A 14,221-nucleotide genomic window follows, 5' to 3' on the forward strand; every position below is an offset into this window, starting at 1 on the left:
CATAACAAATACCATTTTGTATTTTTGGGCCACCCTTTTTCCATGGCATGGATTTATTGGTAACTTGTGTTTTTGAAACCCCAGCATCATAAATGGAATGAAATTTGTAATCTGTTATTAATTTTCATGCACAATTTGTCATTTACCTCAGCAAGTACATTGTCATATGTACACTGTGCACATAATTATTTCAGAGCCCATCTGGCTTGATATGAAGAAGTGGGAGGGGAGATGAGAAATTGGGAAAATAAGTGATTTTTCCCAAGGTCATGCAGCAGGTGGATCCAAACCTCACTCCCTGATGTCATCAGCGATTTGCATATTAATGGAAATGCACTATGGAGGATGGAGAAATGGTGATTTAAGAAATTAAAGCAGGGTTTTGCCTGCTCCTATGGATTTCTGCTGGAGCTGGGGGGGAGATGGTGAGAGCACCTGCCATTGGGTGAGAGAGTGGGTGGGTGTGTGGCCAGCAGGGAAGCCAAACTGCTGTAGGATTAAGAAGGATATTTCTGTCTCACTGACTAGGTTTGATTTCCTTTCTGAGTTACAGCACCCAGCGCCTTGGTCCTTCTGCTGTGTGCAGCATTTTGAAGGTGAAAAAAGCAGGGATGTGCTCACCTTGAGTAGGATCATTCCTATGGCTCAGACAGGAGCTGCCAGGACAGAGGAGTCTGGCATCATGAGGCAAAAGGGGTTAAACAGCTTGAAGGGAAATGGTGCACTTAAATCTTCTTGGAAAACCTGATCTAGAGGATGACATCCCTACCCATGGCAGGGAGTTGGAATGAGGTGATCTTTAAGGTCCCATTCTGGGATGGAGGCAGTATCTTGATGGGCAGACACATCTCTCAGAATTTAGTGTCCAGTTTGTTCCTTGTGGTTGCAGAACCATCTCATCTGTCACCCAGCTTTAGTGCAGGTCCCTCTGTGAGTGCCACAGAGGAAAGGCATCATCATGTTCCTTCTGTATGCACAGCCCAGAGAGTTCTCATTTGCCCAGAGGCTCTGTGGACAAGTGAGTTACCTTATCCAGCAAATACCTCAAATACAAGAAATCCTCAACACCAATAATATTCCAAAACCTTCTCACCCATCATGAGAAGGGCATTGAAAACGTGGGGGTTCCAGGTGACAAACACCCTGATACCACGAAAGTGCAGCCATTCTGTGGCTGCACCCTCTGCCCTGCTGTCTGCTGACCCTGTTCTCTGTCCCCTTTAGGCAGGAGGCCAGGATGGATTACAGCTCCCTCAGCGGGGTCCCGCGCTTCCTGACCCGGCCCAAGGCGTTTATGGTGTCTGTAGGGAAGGATGCCACCCTGAGCTGCCAGATCGTTGGAAACCCCATCCCAGTGGTGAGCTGGGAAAAGGATAAACTTCCAGTGCAATCTGGGGGAAGGTTTAAAACCACAGAGGATGGGGATTTGTATCGGCTAACCATCTACGACCTGAGCCTGGAGGACAGCGGCCAGTACATCTGCAGGGCCAAGAACACCATCGGGGAGGCTTTTGCTGCTGTCAGCATCAAAGTGGGACAGGAGACCACAGTCACAGAGTCAGCTCCTTACTTCATCCAGAAACCTTCCAACATCAAAGTAACCTTGGGAGAAGATGCCATGTTCAAATGCAAAGTCCAGGGCAGCCCTCCCCTCTCGGTGAACTGGGAGAAGGATGGGAGGTACCTGAGGAACAAGGCGGATGCTGGACGCTTCCAGATCGAGTCTGCCGGGGAATCCAACGCTCTCACCATCCAGTGTGCCCAGCTGGGGGACAGTGGCACCTACACCTGCCGGGCAGAGAACCTCATCGGCTCCGCCAGCGCCTCGGCCGCTCTGGTGGTGGAAACACACGGCTCCTCCAACCCGGGCAGCAGCGCCAACTTGGACAGCAGCTGCGGCAAGACCGCCTCCCTGCTGTCCCACCTGCAGAAGAGGCGGGAGGAGATCAGGAAGACGGACATCTCCCACGGAACTCTGGACTCAACCTCTGCCCAGGCTTACTCCGCCGTCGAGGGGCTGTCCAGCATCGGCTACAGCCTGTGCAGGGATTACGAGCGGGCAGCGGGGCTGACCAAAGGGCCCCGCAACGCCACGTTCGGGGCTCTGACGCGCACCTGCAGCGTGACGGAGGGCAAGCACGCCAAGCTGAGCTGCTATGTCACCGGAGAGCCCAAGCCCGTGATCGTGTGGAAGAAGGACAACGAGGTCATTGTGGAGGGCCGGCGGCACGTCATCTACGAGGATGACCAGGAGAACTTCGTGCTGAAGATCCTGTTCTGCAAGCAGACGGACAATGGGCTGTACACCTGCACGGCTTCCAACCTGGCGGGGCAGACCTACAGCTCCGTGCTGGTCACAGTCAAAGGTGGGTGCTTGTGCTTCTCACCAGGGTGGGCATGACTGCAATAACACACCTTTGAATTGGGGTGGGGGTTTGAACAAAATTCTGACTCCAAACTGCTGCAGGGGAGAGTGTTTAAATGTGAATAAAGCCCTCCTGCTGGAAAGGGCTTGTTCTTTTGAATAGGTGGCCTGGGGAGAGAGTCCCAGTGCTGGTGGTTTTTAGGAAGGGCAGTAAAGAGGTGCCAGGCACGGGTGGATGATGTAGAACTGGCTGGCTGTGGGGCAGCTGGGATCCACCAGACCCCTAAGGCTCCCATCATTGCTGGTTTTACAGTGGTGTAACAGATCCCTTCCCATGCTCTGGGTCAGTGACTGCCATTGCCCCGTCTCACCCTCCAGGCTTTAATCACATCTGGGTTTGTGTTCATCATGGGGTTTACTCAGACATGCCATTTGCAGCAGTAGTGGAAACCCCTCCCTACAAGATGAGCATGTCAGGCTGCCTTGGATCCCCTGGGGGACCTACTCCAACTCTAATTACAGTTCAGCTCAGTTTTCCTGTACAGTGACCCACCAGCAGCCTTGTTCTTGCCAGGCTCTTCACCCTTTTCCCACATTGAGTTGCTGGATAGTCTGTGTTCCTTGAATGCTCCTAGAAAACCTCCCAGGTCCAGGATGCCTTTGTTGGCCATAGGCAGTGGTGAGGAACTTCCCTTCAGAGGGTCACTCCACTCTTGTGAAGGTCAGACCAAGTTCTTCAGAATGGCAACAAAAGTGCGACACACAGTTTTGATATAATCCAAGAATGGTTTGAATTAGAAGAGATCTTAAAAATCATCTCATTCCAACCTCCTGCCACGGGCAGGGACACCTCCCACCAAACCAGGTTGCTCCAAGCCCCGTCCAACCTGGCCTCGAACAATCCAGGAAGCTCTAAATTTTCCAGCTGCTCTCCCATTTGGCAAGGGGACAGCAGGCAGTTTGCAACCTAGGCAGCACCTGTAAATGAGCTGTCAGAGACAAAAGATTTTGCCACTCATCTGGTAGAACTGATGATTTTTCACTGGCAGCAGAATAAATTAGAAATCCAAATAAGTAGGAATTATCTGTGTTTCATACTCATCTTTAAGACTCTCAGGTGTTATTTGATTTTCTGTTTTCCCTTTTTTGGACATCTCCTTTTACATTCAGAGCCTTTCCCATCAGTGGCTCAGTCCCTGTGTCCATCAGTGACACCTGATCCGTGGAACTCACTGGCACTTGTCCCACCCATTGCTGTCCCTTGGAGGTGCTGAGTGGTGTGGGGAAGGGCATTTGTCCTGTTCCATAAAGCTGTGATTACCTCATGGGTTGGGACTTAGAGCTGAAGATCAATCCTGGCCCTTGGGTGGGTGATCACTTTGAGGATGGATCAGGCTCAGTTCCCTGCCCGAGCCCTTGCAAAAACAAACGCCCCCTGCTCTGCATGTGCTTATCTCACTGCACTCCTGGCTGCAGCCTGTTCCAAAGGAGGTGGGGAAAGCAAGGGAAGCAGCCAGCCTGGGAGCAAGCACCATGGGAAAAGGTTATTGATCCGTGTCCCTTGTCCAGAGCTGCCTGTGAGTCAGGAGGCTGAAGTGGAAACGTTTATGGATTGTTTCTTTTTTACGCTGGACCACGTTTGGCTCCCTGTCCAAGGCTGCCATGGAAAATCTACGTGTGTTGGTTATAATTAGGCCCTGATAAATGACTCTCCTTTGTGTCACCAGAAGTCCTCAGCCCTCCCAAGACAGGTCAGAATGATGCAGCAGTGAAAAAAGTTTTTAATTCTGTTGTTTGTTGTCACTGGTGATGCCCCTGGTTCATATGCTACCAGGCTTAGGGAGGGAGATCATCTTGCCATGCAAACTTCTCTTTGCTCAGCCATGTAGGAGAGGTTGAATTCTCCAAGCAAGCCACCCTTAGAATCATAGAATCAGAATGGTTTGGGCTGGGAGGGACCTTAAGGGATATCTGGTTCCAAACACCCCTGCCGTGGGCAGGGATGCCACTCATTAGATCAGGTTGCTCAGGGCCTTGTTCAAACTGGCCTTGAACACTTCCAGGGATGGGACATCCATAGAAAGCCTCCTATATTCTGTCAGTCTAGATCCTAGGGACCTAAGGACCCAGGAACCCCAACATTTGTGAACACTTTGCTGAGCCTGTGCCTTAAAGATCAGTGATCTGAAGAAAAAAAAAAAAAGGATTTTTGAGCTGGTCCTAAATGAGATTTGGTGAATCAGACTTAAATCTCGAAGGCTAAAGGGCAGAGAATCACTCTCTTAAATGAGGCAAGCTGAAGCTTGATTAGATTCAGAAACGTGTCTGGAACAGAGATAAAATCACAATCCATACACTGAGATGTGAGCTGTAAAAGGAGTTGGGGAAATTCTTCTCAAGACTAAACCTTTAACAAATCAAGGAGTGGGGAGGATGGGAGGAGCATAAATAACCGGCTTGGGTTTCCTGAAGGCTTTGGAGATTTCCCTAGACTGTGTAAAGTTGGTGAGAACAGAATTCAGGTCTGCACCCTGGGCCAAGCCATATTCACTGGAGTCTCTGAATAAAGTAACCAGATCCTGGATGAGAAGGTTAAAGGTTGCAAGACAAACAGGATGGAGATGGGAAAAACACTCTGGTCCTGAGGCCACTTTATTGTCCCTCTGATCAGATGTGATTTTGGATGGTCCCTGTCATGACAGTCCCATTGGAGATCTGAAAGAGAATTGCAACTTGAGAAATGAGGAGGTAGAAAGGAAATTTGGAAAGCACAGTAACTAGGAAGATCAAAGGCTCAAGATGGTGGAAGCTTGTCAATCCACATTTAGCTAGCTCTTACTGACAGGATTGTCCATTTTTTTACCTTTCCTGGAACATTTTCATTAGGTAGGGGGAAAACTTGCCTCTGGAATAATAAATGTGAGAATTCCAGCAGTAAGAAAGAGGAAATGTAGGCAAGTGAAAAAGTGAGGTCCAGAGGACAGATGTGCCTTGATAAGGTTAAGAAAACCTTGGGATTCTTTGCAGGCTGCACCTATTCTTAGCAAAATATGTGTTAGCAGGACTTGCTTTTTAAAAATGACATCATCTCATTGCCAGTTCACTTGCTATGGACCAAACAAAAAAGCCTGTGACAGACTGGAGAAATATCTCCTCGGGATAAGCAGCAAAATTAATCTCTGATCTAAGTTCTTGCAGTTTCCTGCTAATTCCACAAGCTGCTCTTGCTCTGTGTTCCCTCAGTGTTTTGCTCTGCTGTGCCTCTCATATTTTTCCCAGTGGGCAGATTTTGACAGCTCTTATTTTCTCTCTTATTTGCACCTCTCTGACCTGGGTGTGATGCTGGTTGTGGACCAGATGATTTGGGATGCCTGATCTCAAACCTCTGGTCCTTCTATAATCCCCTGACCCCAATCAAACCCCTCTGCCTGACCAGGCATATTGTAGACCTTGTAAAGAGCATGAAGATATGCTCAGGAGGAGGAGGAGGAGGCTGGTGGGTTTTGGAACCACTCTCACATCTCCAAAAGCCCTGGGCTGGGTTCATCCCAGGCTTCATTTCACTTTATCAGCTGCTGTCGCTCTGAAGCTCCATTCAGAGGGAGATAAGACGTGTGTGCACATGTCAGCAGGACGAAAGCAGAGTTGTTTTCAGGGGATATCTGTGACCCCAGGCTGCCAAAGATAGCCTTGCACTGCCTTTCCCTGGCTGGGGGAGCACTGATGTAACTGCAATGCATTCGTGAGAGTCAACCAACCCTTCTGTGCTCGAATGTTTTAGAGCTTTTTCCTGGAATAACTTTTTAATTTTTTTTTTTTTTTTTTTACTTTAGGTACTGCTTAGTGACTGTAAAGGGAGAGGGGTTAATGATATGGCCAGCTGCTCCAAGTATGGGAATACACTTGTGTGCTTCTCAGGTGCAGCTTGTGTTTCTTTTTGGCCCTTGTGCAGGTTTGCATGTTCCCAGTGCCAGCTCCAGCCTCCCTCCTGCCAGAGGCTGCATCCTTCTGATCAAAACTTGTGTGGCCTCACAGAATCCCAGAATGGTTTGGCTTGCAAGAGACCTTAAACCTCATCTCCTTCCATCCCCTGCCATGGCAGGGACACCTTCCACTGTCCCAGGGTGCTCCAAGCCCTGTCCAACCTGGTCTTGGACACTTTCAGGAATCCAGGGGCAGCCACAGCTTCTCTGGGCACCCTGTACCAGGGCCTGCCCACTCTCAGAATAAAGAATTTCATCTTAATAGATAACATCTAACCCTGAAAAAGTAATCAAGAAAAAAAAGAAAAAAGGATAATCACCATCTGGACTGTGGGCAGAGCAGATCTGTGTAACCATAGCTGAAAGTTTTCAAGGCAAGACTTTGACTTGCATTAAACTGAGGTGTATTTAAGCATAATATTTTTTAAAATATTACCAAGTTGACATGTTGAATTAGTGTTACCTTCCTGTTCCTGGATATACTGTATGGATTCCAAGTCAGGATTTAGCCTCAGGATAACAACCAAGGCATTTGCAGGCTGGTATTGGCATTGCTCCCTCCAGGTGTCCTTTAGAGCCTGGTACCTTATTTAAACTGAAAGAGAGGAGATTTATATCAGCTATTAGGAAGAAATTCTGTACTGTGAGGGTGGTGAGGCAGGATGGAGTCACAAAAACCAGCTGGGAGCTGGCACAGCCGTTATGGGAGGTGAAGGTACACATCAAAGCATGATCTCTCACCAAGCATGAGCCATGGATCAGCACTGGCTAATCCCAGTGTGTGACACGGCTGTGCCACCACTCCCATGGCCCTGACCCCCGGCTGTCCTCCTCAGTGCAGCTCCCCTTTCTCCACTTTAGGGCTGGGGTGGCAGGGTGATGTCACGGCTCAGCTGTCGCTGGAATTTGACATTGTTCACTTCGTGAGATGACTCCCCTCACTGTCATGCAGCTGCTTTGTGTGTTTGATCTATGCTTGGGTTTGGCCCTGAGCCAGAGCACTGCAGCCCCACTGCTGGAGGAGTTGGGAGACTGGGGCTCATTCTCTGTTTCTTTTATTGTCACTGACAAAAGCTGATGCAGAGCCTTTGGTGCTGGTGGGAAGAACAGAAAGACTCCTCCTTTTGGGCTTTCCCCCACTTCTGACTGTGCACAGCCACCTCACAGCTCTCTGTACCCTTTCAGATCACTCAGCTGACCTTATTTCTGCTGTAAGACCCTGAAAACGTTGGTTCTTGCACCAGCTCAGCTGCTCATTCTCACCTGGAATTTCTGCCCTGTGCTCTATCCCATGACCAGCTTGTTTGTCGTTAAACCAACTCTAGAAGGATTTTAAGGCCTTTTACTCCAACCTGGCCTTGACCACTTCCAGAGATGTGGCAGCCACAGTTTCTCTGGGCAATCTGTGTTAGGGCTTCACCACCCTCATTTCTTCCTAAATTCCCATCTAAACCTACTCTCATCACAAACTCCTCTTCCTCCTTTCTGTTTTCGCCCTCTTTAGAACCCACCATACCCTTCAAGGCAAAGCTGAAGGACCTCGAAGTGAGGGAGAAGGAATCTGCCACCTTCCAGTGTGAGGTGCCCGTTCCTGGGACAGAGACAGCTTGGTTCAAGGAGGAGACCAAGCTCCAGCAGAGCAAGAAGTACAACATCGAGGAGGAGGGCACGTACCGCCGGCTCACCGTGCAGAACGTCACCACGGACGACGACGCCGTCTACATCTGTGAGATGAAGGAGGGCAGCAGGACCATTGCAGAGCTCTCTGTCCAAGGTAGGAAGGGCTCTTGGTGTTTGGCCAAAAGTGTGGGGCTCGCACCTGAGGCTCCAGGTTTGACCTTTGGGAGCTGGGTTTGCCCCGTCCGTGTGGGCACCGAAGGGGAGAAGAGCCCCTGAGGGTGTGAGTTGTGTGGTCAGTGGGTCCCTGGGGTTCCTGCCAGGGTGTCTCTGGACACAGAGCCAGAGGGACAGGCTCTGTTGCACAAGATGTCACCCAGTAGGAACCTGTACAAAGATGCTTCCTTCAGCTGTAGCCTGTGGACTTCTCTTTGATGCCTTGGAGTGGCTACCTAAAACAGAGGCTAGTCAAGATGAAGAGAAAAAAGCAGATATTTATTAAAAATCTTCAACAGGTGCACCTTGGGCAGTCAAAAGCCTCCAAGAGGGGCTACACCCAAGGTGGACAATGGTCATGAATTTTTGATATAGTTTTAAGTTTGGTCCATTTACATACCAGGGGTTAATCTTCCAATTACAACTTCAGGTAATAAAATAATTTACTCCAAGTTTGCCAATTCACTGCTGTTTACATTTCTTGGGGCCTGAGGCAGTGAGGTGTCCTTGAGTTTCAGGCTCAGAGAGGAATTGTTTTGTCTGAATAAAATGAGAGAACAGCAACTGATAGGCTATGGAGTTTTACAGCCGCACACTAAAGCAGCACAGGATTTGAAAAATATAAAAACTAAATCCTAAAGCATCATCTTAACATGATCCCAAGCGTGTGTTGTGTCCCCTGGCACTGTCACACACATCTTGTGAACAGAGTGGTGACTCTTGTCCAGGAGTGGTGCTGACCACAATGGAAAGGGAGTTTAGCAGCTGTGCTTTGTGGCCAGATGTGTGGTGCAGGCTGCAGTCAACACCAGCATGGTTTAGATTGGAAAACACATCCATGGTCCAGATCCCAGGCAGCTGGAGATGTTCTCTGGAGTTTAGAAAGGGGACAAGGAAAGGACAAGGTGTGGATGGCCATGTCCAAGTGTCCTGAGCCTGGTGGGTCAGACTGAAGTGGGAGTAGGTGTTGTTGGGTGTGGTGTGGGTGTCTCTCAGTGAGCAGACACAAACCCCAGAGCTGCAGGCACTGGAGACTGTCACACCTACAGGATTAATCTTGTCCTGACTCGTTTGAAGCCTGAGTACACTCCCAGTGAAACCAGAAGTTCCTCATTTATAAATTGCTACAGGACAGCTGGGTGATGTGCATCCTGGTGCCAGTTCCTTTCTGTACCACCAGAAAAGAGCTGGAAGTGCACAGAGGTGGATGCAGAAGGGAAAATTTAGTCCAGAGTCTTGGGAGAATTCAGACTGCCATCTTTTTGTTGCACCTTCCATTAGGTGTGGACCAGCCCACTCCTGTAAGTGTGTTTGGTCCCAGCAGGACAGCTGGTATTTTTTTCACTTGTTTGTGCTATGATGATATGTTCCATCCAAAAGAGAGTGACTGAGCCAGGTGGAGCTGTCTGGAGGGAAAGGAGGCAGAGCCTTTCTAGGGGAGCCTCCTGCCTGCCCTGGGAGGGGACTGGGGAGAGCAAGGTGGGGTTGGGACAATGTGAGAGCTAAAGGGCTGTGGGATGAGGACACTGCTGTGGGCAGAGAGGTCAAGGAGGAGGATAAGCAGAGAATCAGGTTTTGAATCTTGTGGTGAACCCTGTGCCTGATGTGTTACTTCATGAGGGAGTTCAGTATTGCTGTTCATGAAACAGCTCTGGTGAAGCCTCTTTCACCTCTCAGGGACTGCTCTGGAGCTGGAGCCAGTCACTGTTGGTCATTTGGAGTGGTCTCATTATGGTTTGTCCAATCTTTTCTGTGAATAGTCACATCTTATAGCTTTGAGGTTGTCCTAGTAAGTGATGATAATCACAGTCACTTGGAAAGGACATAAAAATCATTCAATGTGAATTCCTGTGTTAACTCCAAAAAGAAACCTGAGATTTTCAGTGTCTTTCTCATGAATTCAGGTAACTTCTATGTCTGCCATGTTGGTTATGTTGGTTACTTTGATGGAGGTGAAATCCTAAAGGTAGAGGAGAGACCTGTCTGGCCTAAGACTGAGCTACTTCAGCAAAGTTTTAATTTGAATTCCCAGCATATGTGGGCAATGGAAACTGTCAAATATGTTCTCCTGCCAGGCCATGCATATTTTGTGTTTGCCCAGCAACTGGCTCTGCTTGGCAGACAAGAAACCTGAGTGACTACAGTCAAAAAAGATTTGCTTTTCTGTATTTGAAGGCCAAAATGCATCCTTGGGGTCATCTGTTTTGTGTGACTCAGAGCTTTGGAACTGATTGCAAGGTGTCTATAATGCTTTGATTGGGTTTCAATCCTGTTTCAGTCTGGACGGTCCAGTGCTGCCAAAGCTTTTAACATCTGCCGTTTTCTTCACTACGTTTATTTCGTTGTTTGAAGGGAACATCATTAAGAAACTCCCACGGAAAACTGCAGTGTTCATCAACGACACAGCCACCTTCTGTGTGGAGCTGGACAACGACTGCCAGGACGTGCGGTGGCTGAAGAACAAAGAGGAGGTGAAAGCCAGCGAGCGAATCTCCATCACACGCTCTGGCAAACAGCACACCATGACCATCAGGGAGTGCAAGATGGAAGATGCTGGTGAGATTGCCTTCCTGGCTGAAGAAAGCAGGACTTCTACCCAGTTCACTGTGACCAGTAAGCTTCTCTTTTGTTTGGCCTTGCTGTTGTGTCTTCCTGATAGTAGCTCCACTTTATTTTTATATTTTTTTTTCTTCTGCCTTCGCTCAGAGTCAGGATTGAAACTCCACAGATGGATTTTCTTGTTTGGGCTTGGTTGTTTATTAAATCTTATCTATAGTACAGAGAGTTCTTCAGCACTTCTAGTTAACAAGCTAAAAGTGAGAAAATGGAAGTGTATCTAGCTAGTTACAAGGACTTTAAAGGCTAACTATCCAATTAAAAACTAACACCTATATTATTGATACTTTTGACCCAGTGACCAAACACCTGTGACCCACACTGCAGGATTTTCTATCCAAACAAAAAACTACTGCCTGAAATCATGAAGAAGAAGGAACAAGAAGGAAGAAAAGACAACACTCAAGAATGTCCACCTTGTCCCACACCTATTTCTATATTCTAAAATCCCAAATTCCAAACCCTTCACCATGTGAAAGTACACACTTCTATTCAAACTGCACACCAGTGATTCCAACTCCATCACTCAATTTTGGAAGCCTTCTCCAAGGCCTCAGGTCAAAAGCAGTGTTCTCCAGGGGGTCAGTGTCAGAAAGCACAGAAAGTTCAAAACTCCCAGGCTTTAGGGTTCCAACACCTTCCCATGGCTGCTCCCGTGGCAGCATTGTTGTTTCAAGTGCCACCGTGATACTTCTGGTGTCCAAAACCAGCTGGAGGTCTGATGTCTGCCATAAAAAGCCACCAGCCTGGCCATGAGTGTTATGGGATGTTTGGAGGGATCAAAACAGAGAATATCTGTAGAGTCATGGAATGGGTTGGGTTGGATGAGATCATCTCATTCCAGCCCATGCCATGGGCAGGGACACTTTCCATCAGACCAGGATTGGCAGGGCCTTGCTCAGCCTGGCCTTGAACACTCCCAGGGATGGAGCATCCACAGTTTCTCTGGGTAAAAGCAGTGCTGGGGAAAAAGTATGACACAAATGTATCTTTCTTGACAGAGCAGTAGCAGCAGGTGCAACATCATCAAGACTGGACCTGAAATGAAATTTTGGTGAAGTTGCCTGATTTTATTTGGCATTATTTTGATGACACTCCCAGGCAAAATCTGCTTTATTTAAGATAAAAATACATATGATTTCTGTCTCTGTTACAGTTCTAGTTTATATATGAACAAATCATCCACTCCAGTCACAATTTGGGAGGAGTAATTCTCTTCTCTCACCACTGCAATCGGTCAGTGGCAAAAAGGAATCTTTTATTTAAAAGATACATAACTGCTGTTATCTAGACTTGGTTTGGGCATTCTGATGCCATTGAATTAAAATGAGGAAAGTGTCACATTTGGCTTTGTGACAATTTCGAAGGTATTCTTAAAGCTGTAGCATCCAAAGAAGCACCTATGCAATGGGAACAATAAAGTTCAGATTGATTTCAGACTCTGCTGTTTAAATTATGAAGGAAGTGTTGATTCACAGAACAGAAATTAAAAGGAGCTGCCTTCCTACAAGCAGGTATTGCTGAAGAAAACATTGCATTACCATTTCTGATGGCAAGGTCAAGAGATCTCATTCCAGGGCTTAGTGTTCAGCTTAATATTCCCCTAACAGGACCTTTGACATCTATCTGTGACCAGCAGTTACTGACAGGCTGGTAACTGTGCACCCCAAAACACTTCTGTGGCTATTTATGTAAGGAAGGAAAAGCGTATCGCGTTGAGATTTCCTATTTTTACCCTTTGTGCATATCAGATTTACTGCTTGGAGAATCCTGTGTACTATGTCCACATCTTTTTCAATTAGCTGGGTGAGATTGGTGGTGGCTGTTCTGATACCTTTTATAATGTGCAGGCAATGTTTGTGTATTATTTGTCATCTTGCATTGTTACCATGCCGATTTTAAAGATGGGGAAACTGAGGCAGGAAGGAGATCAGTTGTCCCAGAGCTCAGTTTTTAGTTTAGGCTCATCAAGAGACTTCATCTAGTTGGGAATTCTTGAATATGTCCACCGTGTGACTGTTTCACCTACCTCCCACACCTTCTTTAAGCTGGATTAATTGCTCCTGAGTGTGCTGTTCATGGGATCACAGCTGGAGTTTGGTTGACTGACTTAACTCAGACACCTTTCAGATTGCCAAAATTAAATGAAATTAATCCTGGGCCATGTCAGTAGAGGTGTGTAACTAGAGCACATCAGATAATTCCTCTTGACCATATCAGTGGCAGCACGTAGTGAATAATCCTGATGGGACTTGAGCCTCCTCTAAAGGGTTCAAGAGGAATGAAAGGCTGAAAATAAATATTCATTATGCAAATACCTGCAGGAATACCTCTGTAGCTTCAGTTACCATAAAATAGCCACATCTCCTCAATAGTAGGCTCTCATGGTGGGGACTTGTCTTTTTGTCATTTCCTTTTGAAGTTAATTCCCCAATCCCAAAAGCTGGTTCTGCATAAATTAGTAAAACAAAGATCCCAAACGATGTCACTCTTGGGAGACAAAGTTACAGCTTCTGAGTGGGGGTAGCCTAAAATTCAGGAGCAGGACAGATACCCAGATCAAGGAGGCTGCAGGGAACATCCAAGCCTGTGTTACAAGCTGAGCTCTCCGTAACTCTTTAAAGATTTGAACAAACTTTGCTGTTGGTTTTACCCATCTTCTGAGCGAAAATAAGAAGCTGAGTGTTAGTCTGCTTTGCCCAGGAGCTGTGAAGGGCAGAAGTCTGGATCTGGACTACAAAATGTTTGTTGAAGACTGTGTAGATGGTTTTAATATTGTGTAGAAATCACATATGTTTAGCTGTGCAATACAAGATTTAGACATCAAGGTTTGGACTTGACCTGGGATGATAATGATTCTGTCATCTTCCTCAAAGCATCTTCCATCCATTCTCTTGCTTTTCCATCTCACATCAATGTTTTACGGACATTTATTAAGCAAGATGTAATTTTAGTCTCCCATAAGCTATTTTGGCTTTTCCACTCCCATGAGACTTACTTCTCTGTTCCGTTTTGTTTCTTCCCCCTTGCGCAGCTCCCAAAAAACCTCCCACCCAACCCCCAGCTGACCCTGTGGTGAAAAATAAAACAGAAACCTCAGTGACACTGGCCTGGTCCCCTCCGAGGATGGACAGGCCCATTCCAGTCGACGGATACATCGTGGAGCGCAAGAAACTCACCGGCTTCACCTGGGTCAGGTGCCACGAGTCCCACGTCCCCAGCCCCGAGCTCACGGTCAGCAACCTGCCAGAAGAGGCTGACTACCAGTTCAGGGTGTCTGCAGTCAACACCTATGGACAGAGCCCCTACCTGGAATTCCCTGGGAGCTTGCACCTCGGTGAGCACGAAACCGGCACGAAATGGGGTGATCGGACACCTTTGGGTGCTTTGGGAACATCTCCCGTGGCTCTGAGGATGGAGCAAT

At 47.5% G+C, this 14,221-nt stretch overlaps 1 protein-coding gene across 1 annotated transcript in view; it reads left to right on the forward strand.

Annotated features, from left to right (window-relative positions):
- The first annotated feature begins 1,237 nt into the window (after positions 1–1,237).
- The window catches only part of OBSCN (obscurin, cytoskeletal calmodulin and titin-interacting RhoGEF), a 139,994-nt gene continuing 127,010 nt past the window's right edge, over positions 1,238–14,221 (forward strand). Inside the window, exons 1-5 of the mRNA XM_088154839.1 lie at positions 1,238–1,945; positions 2,054–2,366; positions 7,853–8,122; positions 10,534–10,794; positions 13,832–14,134. Coding sequence (XP_088010965.1) covers positions 1,238–1,945; positions 2,054–2,366; positions 7,853–8,122; positions 10,534–10,794; positions 13,832–14,134 — 1,855 coding nt within the window. The remainder of the gene's footprint in view (positions 1,946–2,053; positions 2,367–7,852; positions 8,123–10,533; positions 10,795–13,831; positions 14,135–14,221) is intronic.

The sequence above is a fragment of the Sturnus vulgaris genome, chromosome 1 (assembly GCF_052056855.1).
Source record: "Sturnus vulgaris isolate bStuVul1 chromosome 1, bStuVul1.hap1, whole genome shotgun sequence".
Classification (NCBI taxonomy): domain Eukaryota; kingdom Metazoa; phylum Chordata; class Aves; order Passeriformes; family Sturnidae; genus Sturnus; species Sturnus vulgaris.